Source organism: Salmo salar, chromosome ssa09, assembly GCF_905237065.1.
Source record: "Salmo salar chromosome ssa09, Ssal_v3.1, whole genome shotgun sequence".
Taxonomy (NCBI): domain Eukaryota; kingdom Metazoa; phylum Chordata; class Actinopteri; order Salmoniformes; family Salmonidae; genus Salmo; species Salmo salar.
Window position 1 is genome coordinate 33,374,844 of NC_059450.1, and position 14,867 is coordinate 33,389,710.

General features: G+C 41.2%; 1 protein-coding gene and 1 long non-coding RNA gene across 2 annotated transcripts; one reads left to right on the forward strand and one right to left on the reverse strand.

The window, feature by feature from the left end:
• Window positions 1-603: 603 nt before the first annotated feature.
• On the reverse strand, window positions 604-2,386 carry LOC106611241 (mitochondrial import inner membrane translocase subunit Tim9-like). The gene is given in 5 exon segments (XM_045723602.1): window positions 604-1,187; window positions 1,658-1,718; window positions 1,720-1,751; window positions 1,835-1,893; window positions 2,230-2,386. Coding segments are annotated over 4 exon segments (264 nt in total). The 5' UTR covers window positions 1,874-1,893; window positions 2,230-2,386; the 3' UTR covers window positions 604-1,055.
• A 2,354-nt stretch (window positions 2,387-4,740) lies between these two features.
• LOC123744619 (uncharacterized) lies at window positions 4,741-13,265 on the forward strand. The gene is made up of 3 exons (XR_006770992.1): window positions 4,741-5,209; window positions 5,408-5,577; window positions 12,605-13,265. It is a non-coding gene; the product is annotated as an uncharacterized lncRNA (long non-coding RNA).
• The last annotated feature ends 1,602 nt before the right edge of the window (window positions 13,266-14,867 follow it).

Sequence of the window (14,867 nt, forward strand, 5' to 3'; positions counted from 1 at the left end):
GACGTGGACGGACACTCCGAGGGACGTTCTGCGTCCACCTCTGTTCTAACGCTTACTGTTATTTCCCCCAGACAAAATTAACACCTAGTCATTCTAGGGTTTTTCTTTCACTATTTTCTACATTGTAGAATAAGTTTAGACATCAAAACTGAAATAATGTAATCAAAAAAGTGTTAAATCAAAATATAGTATGAGATTCAAAGTAGCCACCCTTTGCCTTGACAGCTTTGCACTCTAAACCAGCTTTATGATGTGGTTAACTGGAATGCATTTCGATTAACAGGCGGGCCTTGTTAAGTTAATTTGTGGAATGTCTTTCCTTGTGTTTGAGCCGATCAGTTTTGACAAGGTAGGGGTGGTATATGGAAGAACAGCTCAAATAAGCAAAGAGAAATGACAGTCCATTACTTTAAGACATGAAGGTCTGTCAATGAGGAAAATTAAGAACTTTGATAGTTTCTTCAAGCGCTATGATGAAACTAGCTCGGAGGACTGCCACTTTGTGTGTATGGGATCATTTCAGCTTGTGGGACCAACACGTTGAGTTTATAGTTTTGTTCTGTACAGTTTAGCGGTCAAACAAAATAGGACATTATACAAATGGAAATTTACCAGTATACCCAGGTAATTCTATTTAATGAATGTTGCACAAGAGGGGACAGCTGGATGATGGTCAGTGTTTAGACATTTACTTACAAATATGGATTTTTATATGAAAAGGACAATTAACACTCCCAAGTTATTGCTAGTATCTTATTAATTCACATCATAGACAAAGAATACTTTACATACACTATAATAAACAAAAATTCACATTCTGCCTGGATCAAAACTCAGCATGATCTCATACATGATCAGGCTTTTCCTTGTGAGGGCTCATAACAGCCCTCTGGTTAGAAGTGTCCAAGCAGTCATCAGCCTGAGAAGTAGATGATGTAGGTTAGCCATCCACTGATTCACAAATAACAGCTTCATAGTGGTGTGTAGATCGTGTTGTGATCAGACTGGATGGGGGACTGCTGGTGTTATGTCCATATTTAAAGGGCGGTAGTTCTCTACCGTGGTCCCATTAAACCTGCTTTCTGTGCCAGGGCTTCGTTCTGCTGGATGTGGTACTCCTGGAAGCGCATGGAGATGCGCTGGGTCATCTTCAGGTACTTCTGTAGGCAGCTCTCTGAGCAGGTGGACTGAGGGGGAAACCAAGACAGTTCTATGACATCACATATTACACCTCTTCAAATATGGATGTCCACTGCAAAGGCTTCTACTCCAACTAAAGCTAACCTGGTAGAATGTTACTTTTAACATACAGGAACATTCAGTGATAACGTTTTGTTGAGGAGGAATGATACCACATTGTGTCCTATTTTACCCAATACCTAACCTCATCCCCAGGCTTGATTGCTACAGAAAGAGAACCTTCTGGTGGATGAGATTATCCACTTCCTAGCCTCCAATTACGAGACAGGATTTGGAAGAATGGCCACAACTACTTACTTCTCAGACATGAGTATGGGAAAATCTCCATTACATTTCCTTGACACCTCGCCTCATTCTCAAAGCCCATTGGAGAAGGTCAGAGGGAAGTGAACTCTGACTTTCTCATTCAATGGGTTTTGCGAAGGAACTCTAGAAAACATCAAGGAAGTCAACCTACCTCCTCTGGCTTTACTTCTCTAGTGGTAAAATCCTTCACACAGTCCATGAAGCAGTTCTCTGAGTTTGTTGTAGGTGCCAAGAAATTCTTTGAACTGTGAACAGAAACAATATTTTATGAATGTGTTCATTTAACACTCAGATTAAATTGTGTATGAGAAGAATCCTCACGGTATACCTGTTTAATCTGGTCTGCTTCTGTTACCTGGGCAGCCATGGTGGTCAAATTCGAGATTTCTGTTGGATTAAAGTTACACACATGATGTAACTGATTGAATGACAGCCCTATCCATGTTATGTATGATGTACGTCCACTATAACTATTTTAGCATAGGGAGTACTGAATTACCAAGATAGCTATATATGACACCTGCCCATGCATTCATAGCAGCTGCATAGTTAAAGGCTTTTTGTAGTGTTGGCAAGCAAACTCAGTATGCAGCTAAAAGCTCCCAAGCTGATTTGGTAAGGTTCACAGGCTAACTATATAGCCCAGCAGATCCAGTTAAGCCTTTGAAAACACGACATACATTTAGATATCAAACTGTGTGCACAAAATGCATGAACAATCACCTTTTCTTCAACACAGCAACGAAGTCATTCACCCACCCAGGTTCCCGAAGGACATGTTGTGAAAAGGGGACTGCAGTGGATGAGGCTTGAAAGGTAACGTTACAGAATATTCTATAATCATTAGACATTGTTTTAAAAACATTTCTATAATGTTACAGATTTTATACGTTCGTGTGGATATGTATGACATTCAAAACCGAAAAATAATTTGTCTAAAATAACTGAAATGTCTAATTGTGGATATAGTGTTACTGCATAAAAACTCCGGTGAGGCACGAAGTAATGTCTCAGTACCTCATTCTAGTGTTTATCGCTAGCCCCCCTTTTATTCCAATATAAATATAAACCGCACTTGTTTAGCATTATTTTATTCATTACTGCTTATATTGTTTTTTTATTAACTTTCTCATCCGTGGTTGTTTAATTATCATTATTTTTGTTGTTTAATGCTTATTTGGGGGTTTTGGGTTAACGTTCTGAGCCGTGGAGTCCCTATCATGCACAGCAGATGGAGATATTTCACGAACGATATCATGTCCTTGACCGGAAGTTACTGTTGTAAGCAGCAGCTGCTGTGTTTTCATATTGTCTCATAGTAGCTAACAGTAGAATCTATGTTATATTTCTCGATTCTGACTTCAGGTTGTATTCATTTCCCAACGATTGTTTAAAATCGCACTGGTCTAGCAACTTCTTATTTGGTTTGCTGTGCTGTTCTTTCATCCTTTTAGAGGTGCCTACTAGCTAGCAATTTAACGTCAACAAACAATTGTCTTGCGGGAAGTAAAACATGTTAAGATAAAATCAAATTTTATTTGTCACGTGCAGAATACAACTGTTACGGACTAAAAGGGGAACCCAGACGCGAGCCTGCCAGACGAGCTAAATGGAGCACCAGCTGTTCTGGATGACTGTGTGATAATGCTCTCTGTAGCTGATGTGAGCATGACCTTTTAAACAGGTCAACATTCACAAAGCCATGGTGCCAGATGGATTACAAGGATGTGTACTCAAAGCATGCGCGGACCAACTGGCAAGTGTCTTCACTGACATTTTCAACCTCTCCCTGGCTGACTCTGTAATACCAACATGTTTCAAGCAGACCACCATAGTCCCTGTGCCCAAGGAAGCGAAGGTAACCTGCCTAAATGATTACCGTCAGTAGCCATGAAGTGCTTTGAAAGGCTGGTCATGGCTCACATCAATAGCATCCTCCCGGATACCCTAGACCCACTCCAATTCGCATACCGCCCCAACAGAGCCACAGATGACACAATCTCAATCACACTCCACGCTGCCTTTTCCCACCTGGACAAAAATAACACCTATGTGAGAATGCTGTAGACTGTCTCATTGTTGTCAGTGATCAGGCCTACCACTGTTGTGTCATCAGCAAACATAATGATGGTGTTGGATTTGTGCTTGGCCACGCAGTCGTGGGTGAACAGGGAGTACAGGAGGGGACTAAGCATGCACCCCTGGGGGGCCCCTATGTTGAGGATCAGCGTGGCAGATGTTGTTGCCTACCCTTACCACCTGGGGGCGGCCCATCAGGAAGTCCAGGATCCAGTTGCAGAGTGTTGTGTTTAGTCCCAGGGTCCATAGTTTAGTGATGAGCTTTGTGGCCTCTGGTGTTGAATGCTGAGCTGTAGTCAATGAACAGCATTCTCACGTAGGTGTTCCTTTTGTCCGGATGGGAAAGGGCAGTGTGGAGTGCGATTGAAATTGCATCATCTGTGAATCTGTTGGGGCGGTATGCAAATTGAAGTGGGTCTAGGGTTTCTGGGATGATGGTGTTGATTTGAACCATTACCATCCTTTCAAAGCACTTCATGGCTCCTGGGCGGCAGTCATTTAGGCAGTTTACCTTCATTTTCTTGGGCACAGGGACTATGGTGGTCTGCTTGAAAAATGTAGGTATTTCAGACTCGGTCAGGGAGAGGTCTAAAATGTCAGTGAAGACACTTGCCAGTTAGTCAATGCATGATCTGAGTACATGTCCTGGGAATCCGTCTGGCCCCTCAGCCCTGTGCATGTTGACCTGTTTGAAGGTTTTGCTCACATCGGCTACGGATAGCGTGATCACACAGTCGTCCGGAACAGCTGGTGCTCTCATGCATGCTTCAGTGTTGCTTGCCTCAATGTGAGCATAAAGGCATTTAGCTTGTCTGATAGGCTCACGTCACTGGGCAGCTCGCGGCTGGGTTTCCCTTTGTAGTCCATAATAGTTTGCAAGCCCTGCCACATCTGACGAGCATAAGAGCCGGTGTATTAGGATTTAATCTTAGTCCTGTATTGATGTTTTCTTCTGTTTGATGGTTCATCTGAGGGCATAGCGGGATTTCTTATAAGCGTCCGGATTAGTGTCCCGCTCCTTGAAAGCGGCAGCTCTAGCCTTTAGCTCGGTGGGGATGTTGCTTGTAATCCATGGCTTCTGGTTGGGATATGTGCATACGGTCACTGTGGGGACAACGTCGTCGATGCACTTATTGACGAAGCCGGTGACAGAGGTGGTGTACTCCTCAATGCCATTGGATGAATCCCGGAATATATTCCAGTCTGTGCTAGCAAAACAGTCCTGTAGCGTAGCATCTGCATCATCTGACCACTGGTACCTCCTGCTTTAGGTACCTCCTGCTTTAGGGAGAGCTCTGTGTGTGGAGTAAAGGTGGTCTGGAGTTTTTTCCCCCTTCTGGTTGCACATGTGACATGCTGGTAGAAATTAGGTGAAACGGATTTAAGTTTGCCTGCATTAAAGTCCCTGGCCACTAGGAGCGCCACTTCTGGATGAGCATTTTCTTGTTTGATTATGGCCTTATACAGCTCGTTGAGTGCGGTCTTAGTACCAGCAAGTTGCAGAGAACGACTGCATTGTTTGTTTATCTAGCTATCTAACAACTTGCAAGGCAAGTATCACCCGGTCACGTTCATATTACCCACCTTGATGCTGCAGACTCTCCCACTGTGTTTCCAGCAACAGGTAGGCTACCCAGTTACCTTAGTCACTTGCTTTATTTAAACAAATTATGAGAATAGCCTTGACATCTGTCATTATTAAATAAAAAGTTTATCCTCATTGGTTAGTTACGATAAGATACTTTATTGTCAACTTTTGTGGAAACTACTTTTATAAGTTAGTTGTGGAAAAATGTATATTTGTCTGTCTCCCCTACGTTAGCTTCTCCAGAACCTTCCAGCAAGTGGAGGGAAGGAGGGAGTATGAGACCCCAGCTCCTCGCAGGTTCAACCCAAAGCCCACACTCTGGAACACCACTAAACTCCGGAACACCCAGAACACTACACAGCTGCACAGCTCCAGGACACAGAATACACCTCACACAGTGCAAGGTTAGTCATCAAAATGTCTTTGCATCTGATAAGTTGTCATGGTCTGGGTTTGAAATGGCACCCTGTTCCCCATATAGTGCCCTATTTTTGTGCAGAGCCCTATGGGCCTTGGTCAAAAGGAGTGCACTATGTTGGCCCTATAGGGAATATGATGCCATTTCGGATGTAGCCATGGATTTCCAACAGACGTAAGAGTCATTTTCACCACTCGGGGGCAGTAGTGTCACTCCAACCTACTGGTTCTGTAGGAAGCACAGGATTTTGCAGAAGGCTGGAGATTCTAAAAAGGAAGTGTTTATTCACACAAAACAATCTGAGAACACTGTTTAATAGGCTACAATGTCACTGTGTTTTTTCCTGTCCTTGTTGATTTTGGTGATTGCTATTTCCATTTGTCACTCCCTTGATGAGATGGAATACAAGACAAGCATGTTACTTTCAACCTCAGTTCTTTGAACTAATAACCATTTGCCTTCTGTACTCCTCTGTTTGGCAACCTCTCATTATCATTAGTCGCTTTATGTTGATGCAAACACGACAGATTTCCACTGGGCCATTTTCAACACATTATTGCAGTCAGGTCAACACACACCTGTCAGCATCTGCATTACAGAAAATATCTTCAAATGTTACCCACCAAATTGAAAACCTGCATTGTACAATGAGCCAGACTGCGTTGCATGCTAAACTAAGTCAAATGCATGTTTGGAATAATTGTCTGACAATATATAATTGGATTCATTACAAGTAGGCCTTTGGCTGGCTTATTAGCATGTTGTGTGATACAATGATCAACACATGCAATACATATAGCTCATGTTTTGGCGGCCAGTCAATTCTCCGTCTTGGTTTTGTCATAAACATACATAATGTCCCTGTGTTTGGCTCTGTTGGCCGAGCACCAAGACTGCTCTGAATTGTTACAATGGCTGCTGGGCCTCGCTCGATCTCCCTCTCGTCTCACTAGCCACAAGCTTCGGAATGCAGCCTCCTCCTGAACATTGGAGATCATAATTAGATCCATACAAAGCACCACTGACTATTTTAAAGCCCACATTTACTGTAAAGTAGGAAAATAATGGTAAAAGCTCACACACCGCACGGCATGAATATATCAACTCTGTACCGCTATTATATTATGCTGGCTGCCAATATCCATCCAGTTACATGGGAAAATTAGGTATGCTCCTCTCTTCTGGTGTAAAACTCAATTAAAGGTCCAAATGCAGCTGTTTTTATCTCAATATCAAATCATTTCTGGGTAATAATTAAGTACCTTACTGTGATTGTTTCAATTAAAATGGTCAATAATAAACAAAAATAGCTTCTTAGCAAATAGCAATTTCTCAAGCAAGAATTTTGCTAGGACTGTCTGAGAGTGGTCTGAGTGGGACAGGGGAAAAACAGAAAATTAGCTGTTATTGGCAGAGAGGTTTGGAACTCTCTTATTGGTCTAACTCATTTGCTGCCTGGTGATGTCACCAGGCAGTCCAAAACCCCATTCCACCAAAACAGGCAGAAATTTCAGGCGATCTTTAAAACAGCTCTTACACTAAATGGGCATTATCATAGTTTTTCCCATTATTAATCCAACCTCATAGTTTGGAAATATATATAAAACACAGGAACATCTATTTTGTTTACTGTACTGGGCCTTTAAGCATGAAACCATTCAGCTGAAACCATATGTCACTGGCTGGTGCACAGCTGTGCAAATAGACAGACAGACAGTGCCCTTCAGTGTTCAATAGAAGTACAATGGAGTTTAGTTAATTGATAACACCACCCTCTTGAAATACTTAGTGAAATAATGGTTGGCTTTTTAAAAAGGTAGAAAAAAATGTTTTTACTGATGTGGAGGAGATCCTTTATAAGAAACCTATTTGAAAAGCACCAGGTTTGAAGAAATTAGTTGTTATTGTTGATGTTTGACAACAACAGAAAGGCTGTAAGTACTACTATTCTATCCATTGATATTCAACCACAGGCCTAGGCTATTACTGGCTTGTCCTCCTCCTCCTTTGTCCTTGGTTGAACTGTAATTTGTGTGCAGGCAGCAGGCTACATGTTGGGTAGGAAATGTCACTGCCTGGTTCTCTGTTACACCCGTGTGAGAGCCTTGGACAATCTTCCCCTTGAATCTAATCGGCCTCCCTCTAGAATGGTGCTGCTCGCCAATCTCTCTCACACAAACATGCACACACACACCAATGTGGAATTGCTTTCTCAGGAATGGAGCTGTGCTGCTTAGTGACCATGGTGATGGATGTGTGGGCGAGAATGGAGTTAATTATGGCACAGAAAGCATCAGTTTGTGTGTCTGTGTATGGATCACTGAGTGTGTGTGTGTGTGTGTGGGGGGGGGGGGGGTTAATGCATTAGAGAGAGTTAATGCATTAGTCTTGTAAGATTGACTCGATACCCTTGCTTTGTTTGGCCAACTGACCAGTGTTACTAGATCAGCTTCCCGAAGCAATACAGCCAGCAATGCAGCCAGAGGGACACAACAGTGTTGATAAGGGAATGCACTGAATCAGTTACAGGCATTTGACATTTGTATCGAATAACTGTCTGTCCAATGTGTCCATATATTTTTATAATTGACTTGGTTGGGTCACAATATATGTTCATATAGTCCTCACAATTGATCATTACTTATTTTAGTTTGTTCAAGATGGACTTAAATGTTTATGAACTGTGAATGGCCGGGTACAGCAGTGATGTACTGTACAGATGTGGTGTGACTCTGGTTATTGTAATGATTAGTCTATGTTTAAAGGAGAAGGAGTACGTTATGCTATAAGATGTCTGAAGGGGCACCATTTTGTATCTGGTAGTACCTCTAAACCAGTTGTCATGGCAACCCTGCTATTTCTATTCCTCCTTGCACCTCTCGTTTTCTTTTTTTAGTTTTAACTCTACAGCTGCCAGACTGCGCTCACTTTGGGGATTGGCTATTTTTAGTCCTTGTCTTTGTTTCTCAACACATCATCAAACCATATGTGAAACAACCCATGCCCTGAATGATTCAGGCCACTTCATTTTATGATTCAGGTCACTTGGTCGCTGTCACTCACATTGTCTGTACAAAACAGAACACCATTTTTTACATTATGTAAACCCTTTTGGCATAATGACACTAGAAGATAATTGCAGATTGAGAAGACCAGGGTTATGTGTGAAGCGTCGTTTTTAGAATCTATTTATTTATTTTCAATATTTGGTCAATCTCACTATAGAAATCAGCAAACACAAGTGGGGACAGTTCCTTCGTCAATCATGATGACCATGGAATCTGATTTGGTACCCAGAGACCCATGGTATCTGATTTGGTACCCAGAGACCCATGGTATCTGATTTGGTACCTAGAGACCCATGGTATCTGATTTCTGTACGTAAATGTAGAGGGACTAGCTAGATGTAGCTGAATTCTGGCTCATGAATGCCTCATATTACCAATCTCACGTTGTAGTTGCCCTAGTCTTATTCTCATTATTGATTTAATGCTAAGGAATCTGACTGGAACACACTGCATTACATCTCCAAGTGTCCTCAACAAACAGTCGGGCGGTAATCTCCTATTTTTAAAATGTGATGTCATCAAGTATTTCATCATCAGTCATGACACACACACAGAATCAGTCCCAGCCATAACAACACACACACACACACACGCACACACAGTTGGAGCATTCATTTGTCAGCCTGGACCTAATTCAGATGAATTACACGGCCTAATCGTCTCCTCTGAGGGGTCTTTCCTCTAAGCCTGTTACAGCGCCAGATCAAATGAGGTAATTGCCTCCCAAACGGCACCCCATCCCCTATATAATGCACTACTTTTGACGAGGGCCCATAGTGTACTACTTTTCACCACAGTTCTATGTAATGAATAGGCTGCCAATTGGGACACAGTCCAGGTAATTGCTTTTCTTGTCTGTATAAGAACACAGCAGCTTAACGGTGACTTCACCGGTGTCTGAATTTTGGAAAGCTTTTGTAGACTCATTGAACCAGCGGAAAACACATTTATGATAAGCAAAGGAAATTTGTTAATGTATTTGGTAACATCTACTTTCTTCCCTGTGACCCATTAATAAACTTAGTTTAGTTAGTTACCTTCAGCCAAATCCACCATTAGGTTTGAACACTTATCATTGATTGGACTCCGAGCTTCCATTACAGCCCATGAGATATAGGATTTAGAGTCATGCCTGGCCCCTGTATTATGAGGAAGTGTCTGTTGAACAAGATGAACAGGTACTGAACTAAAAAGTTAAGGAATTCCACTGTGTGGGAGCAATATATAGACCTATGCTCAATGTTGCTTTGTTTGAAATGAGTTGGCAGAATTCTTCCAGAGGTTTAGCAAGTATATTGCTTTGTTTATTTGTGTATTTACTCACATAGGGTTGAAAAGTACTGTGAACTTTCAATAAATTCCCAGGTTTTCCCAAAATCTCAGTTGGAGAATTCACGGAATTAGGAGGGCATAAGCAGGCAACCTGGATCCTCCAACCTGGATCCTCCAACCAGGATTTCTGGAAAACCAAGTAATTTATTGAAGTTCCCGTAATTTTGTAACCCTAGTCACACAACATCCCGCCATAATGACATTGTAATAGGCACTTGACTCTACTCCGAGTCATTATATTTATCGTGGTGGTGAATACAGTTTGTTTCCACAGCAACAATATATGTGATATTTTCCAGCTGTAAACAATGTCGTCATTAGGGTAAGCAGCTGTAAAAGTGGTTTGAAAATATCAGCAGACGTTGGACTTGGAAAAGACAACACAGGGCTGTAAAAACTGGGATGCAGGAGCATGTGAAAACTTCTTATGGCTTGAATCCAGTTAGCGAGATCGATATGACGACAGCCAGTGAAAGTGCATGGTGGCAAATTCAAAACAACAAAAATCTCATAATTAGAATTTCTCAAACATACAAGTATTATACACCATTTTAAAGATAAGATTCTCCTTAATCTAACCACAGTGTCTGATTTCAAAAAGGCTTTAATGGCGAAAGCAAAACATTAGGGACAGCACCTAAACAAGAAAAACCACACAGCCATTTTCCAAGCAAGGAGAGGCGTAAAAAAAAAACTGAAATACAGCTAAAATTAATTACTAACCTTTGATGATCTTCATCAGATGACACTCCCAGGAGTCAATGTTACAAAATACATGTATGTTTTGTTCGATAAAGTTCATATTTATATCCATAAACCCCATTTTTACATTGGCGCGTGATGTTCAGAAAATGTATTCCCACCAAAACTGCCGGTGAATGAGCACATCAATTTACAAAAATACTCATCATAAACGTTGATAAAATTTACAACAGTTATTGAAAGAATTATAGATATACTACTCCTTAATGCAACCGCTGTGTCAGATTTTAAAATAGCTTTTCGGCGAAAGCACATTTTTCAGTATTCTGAGTACAGAGCTCAGCCATCAAAGCAAGCTAGACAGTTACCCGCCAAGTTCTGGAGTCAACTAAACTCAGAATTAGTATTATAAATCTTCCCTTACCTTTGCTGATCTTCGTCGGAATGCACTCCCAGGACTCCTACTTCCACAAGAAATGTTATTTTTGTTCGAAATACTCCATATTAATGTCCAAATACCTCCGTTTTGTTCGTGCGTTCAGATCACTATCCAAAGGCATAACGCGTGAGCGTAAAACAAGAGACAAAAAGTCAAATAGTTCCATTACCGTTCGTAGAAACATGTCAAACGATGTTTACAATCAATCCTTAGGGTCTTTTTAACATAAAACGTCGATAATATTCCAATATTCCAATAGCGTATTCATTACAGAAGAAAAAGAAGGAGCGGCGCACCAAACGTGTTGACTGAGCTCCTATTCTCTGCCCAGTAACAGTAGACGGATGAAACAAGTTTCTAAAGGCTGTTGACAGCCAATGAAAGCCTTAGGAAGTGCAAAATGACCCCACAGACACTGTAGTTTGAACAGGGATTAGATAGAAGAACTACAAGTCACTTCCTGGTTGGATTTTTTTCTCAGGTTTTTGCCTGCCATATGAGTTCTGTTATACTCACAGACATCATTCAAACAGTTTTAGAAACTTCAGAGTGTTTTCTATCCAAATCTACTATTAATATGCATATCTTAGTTTCTGGGAGTGAGTAGCAGGCAGTTTACTCTGGGCACGTCAGTCATCCAAGCGACTCAATACTGACACCATCCATAAGAAGTTAAGAATACAATACCATTCAATTGATTTTCTTCCTACTTGTCCAACGTTGATTCAACATACCAGTAGTATATAGTAGTCATTGTTTTAGGAGAACGGTCTCTTCCCACTATGACCCATTTGACCTTTGACCAGAGGAAATGTTTATGCTGGACATCCTGCAGACTGACAGATTGACTGTCTGTTGTTGGAGTGCACCATCCATCTGTTTATTAAATTGTTTTCACTGAGCTGATGAAAAGATACTATGGCAAATTAACACCAACACACACGCACACTCTAACTCACTCACTCTACACACAAACACATTGTAATATTGTTGTATTGTACATTTGATATTGTAAATGTGTAATTGGAGTACTGTCTTGTATTATATTTGATGTAGGCTGTTTTGTTCTGATGTAATTGTTTAAATTACGTTTGGACCCCAGGAAGAGTAGCTGATACTAAACATTCCAATACATTGATGCCAATGACTAAATACAACCAGTATCATCCATCTGACTAGCTAGCTTAGAGAGAAAAGCCATTTGGATCCAACAATAAATATTGATACATTTGCTGTGTGACACATCTTCAAGCTAGAACATGAACACACAATGTAGCATAGCAAAATCTCTACAGAAGAGATTGTGATGAAAATGGAATAAGAAACCCAGGAGGCTCTGTGAAGCAATCAGCTCATTGTGTGATCTGAATGACTGTGTCCCTGTGTGGAATACTGAGAGAGAGGGAGATATAAAGTGCTGATCTGAGCTGAGGCAGGTGGCTGATTGCTGGTGTTTCTCTCTGTCTCTGCAGGAAACTTCTGGAGGCCATCCCTAACAACAGCAGCAGCTTGGCAGCCAGAGGTGTGCAGCAGCAGTTTTCTTAGGGTTGCCATAGCAACACCACCGATGGCAACCTGCAAACAGTGCAATCCAGGTAAGAGGGAGAAGAAAAAAAATGTTTGTCATGTTTTCACGATTTGAAAACATAATTGGCTATCTTTTGTCTATTTGACTATTTCCTCCTCCCAAACAAAAACATGCATCTGTACCATACCTGAGGCATTGTGCACTTTAAAAAGAGCTGTATGATACTTATTCTTAATGTTTAGTCAATAAATATTTGACTTATTTTATACATTGTAATATGTACAGTGCCTTCAGAAAGTTTTCACATCCCTTGACTTTTTAATTGATCAGATAGAGATGTATTGTCACTGGCCTACACACAATACCCCATAATGTCAAAGTGGAATAATGTTTTTCAAAAGAAATTGAAATGAATTAAAAATGAAAAGCTGAAATGTCTTGAGTCAATAAGTATTGAAGCCTTTTGTTCTGGCAAGCCTAAAAGTTGCATGGACTCTGTGTGCAATTATAGTGTTTTAACATGATTTTATAATGACCCCCTCATCTCTGTACCCCACACATGCAATTATCTGTAAGGTCCCTCAGTCAAGCAGTGAATTTCAAGCACAGATTCAACCACAAAGACCAGGGAGGTTTTCCAATGCCTCGCAAAGTACGCCACCTATTGGTAGATGAAGAAGAACTCAGACATTGAATATCCCTTTGTGCATGTTGAAGTTATGGGTGTAATTAATAATTACACGTTATTAATTACACCCAGTCACTACAAAGATACAGCCGTCCTTCCTATCACAGTTAGAGGAAGGACACCGCTCAGAGATTTCACCATGAGGCCAATGGTGACTATAAAACAGTTAGAGTTTAATGGCTGTGATAGGAGAAAACTGAGGATGGATCAACAACATTGTAGTTACTCCACAATACTAACCTAATTGACAGAGTGAAATGAAGGAAGCCTGTACAGAATACAAATATTCCAAAACATGCATCCTGTTATCAACAATGCACTAAAGTAACACTGCAAAAAATGCAGCAAAGCAATACACTTTTTGTCCTGAATACACTGTGTTATGTTTGGGACAAATCCAATACTCTTCCTGGGGTCCAGCAAAAATGAAGGCAGTTATAAAAGTATTTTTTAACATGATAATACATTCATAACAGATTTAACAAGTGTGTGCCCATGGGACTCTATAGTCGTGGCCAAAAGTTTTGAGAATTACACAAATATTAATTTTCACATTATTTGCTGCTTCAGTATCTTTAGATATTTTTGTCAGATGTTACTATGGAATACTGAAGTATAATTACAAGCATTTCATAAGCGTTAAAGGCTTTTATTGACAATTACATGAAGTTGATGCAAAGAGTCAATATTTGCACTGTTGACCCTTCTTTTTCAAGACCTCTGCAATCCGCCCTGGCATGCTGTCAATTAACTTCTGGGCCACATCCTGACTGATGGCAGCACATTCTTGCATAATTAATGCTTGGAGTTTGTCAGAATTTGTGGGTTTTTGTTTGGATTAAGGTCTGGGGAGTTTCCTGGCCATGGACCCAAAATATTGATGTTTTGTTCCCCGAGCCACTTAGTTATCACTTTTGCCTTATGGCAAGGTGCTCCATCATGCTGGAAAAGGCATTGTTTGTCACCAAACTGTTCCTGGATGGTTGGGAGAAGTTGCTCTCGGAGGATGTGTTGGTACCATTCTTTATACATGGCTGTGTTCTTAGGCAAAATTGTGAGTGAGCCCACTCCCTTGGCTGAGAAGCAACCCCACACATGTATGGTCTCAGGATGCTTTACTGTTGGCATGACACAGGACTGATGATAGCGCTCACCTTGTCTTCTCCGGACAAGCTTTTTTCCGGATGCCGCAAACAATCGGAAAGGGGATTCATCAGAGAAAATGACTTTACCCTAGTCCTCAGCAGTCCATTCCCTGTACCTTTTGTAGAATATCAGTCTGTCCCTGATGTTTTTCCTGGAGAGAAGTGGCTTCTTTGCTGCCCTTCTTGACACCAGGCCATCCTCCAAAAGTCTTCGCCTCACTGTGCGTGCAGATGCACTCACACCTGCCTGCTGCCATTCCTGAGCAAGCTCTGTACTGGTGGTGCCCCGATCCCGCAGCTGAATCAACTTTAGGAGACGGTCCTGGCGCTTGCTGGACTTTCTTGGGCGCCCTGAAGCCTTCTTCACAACAATT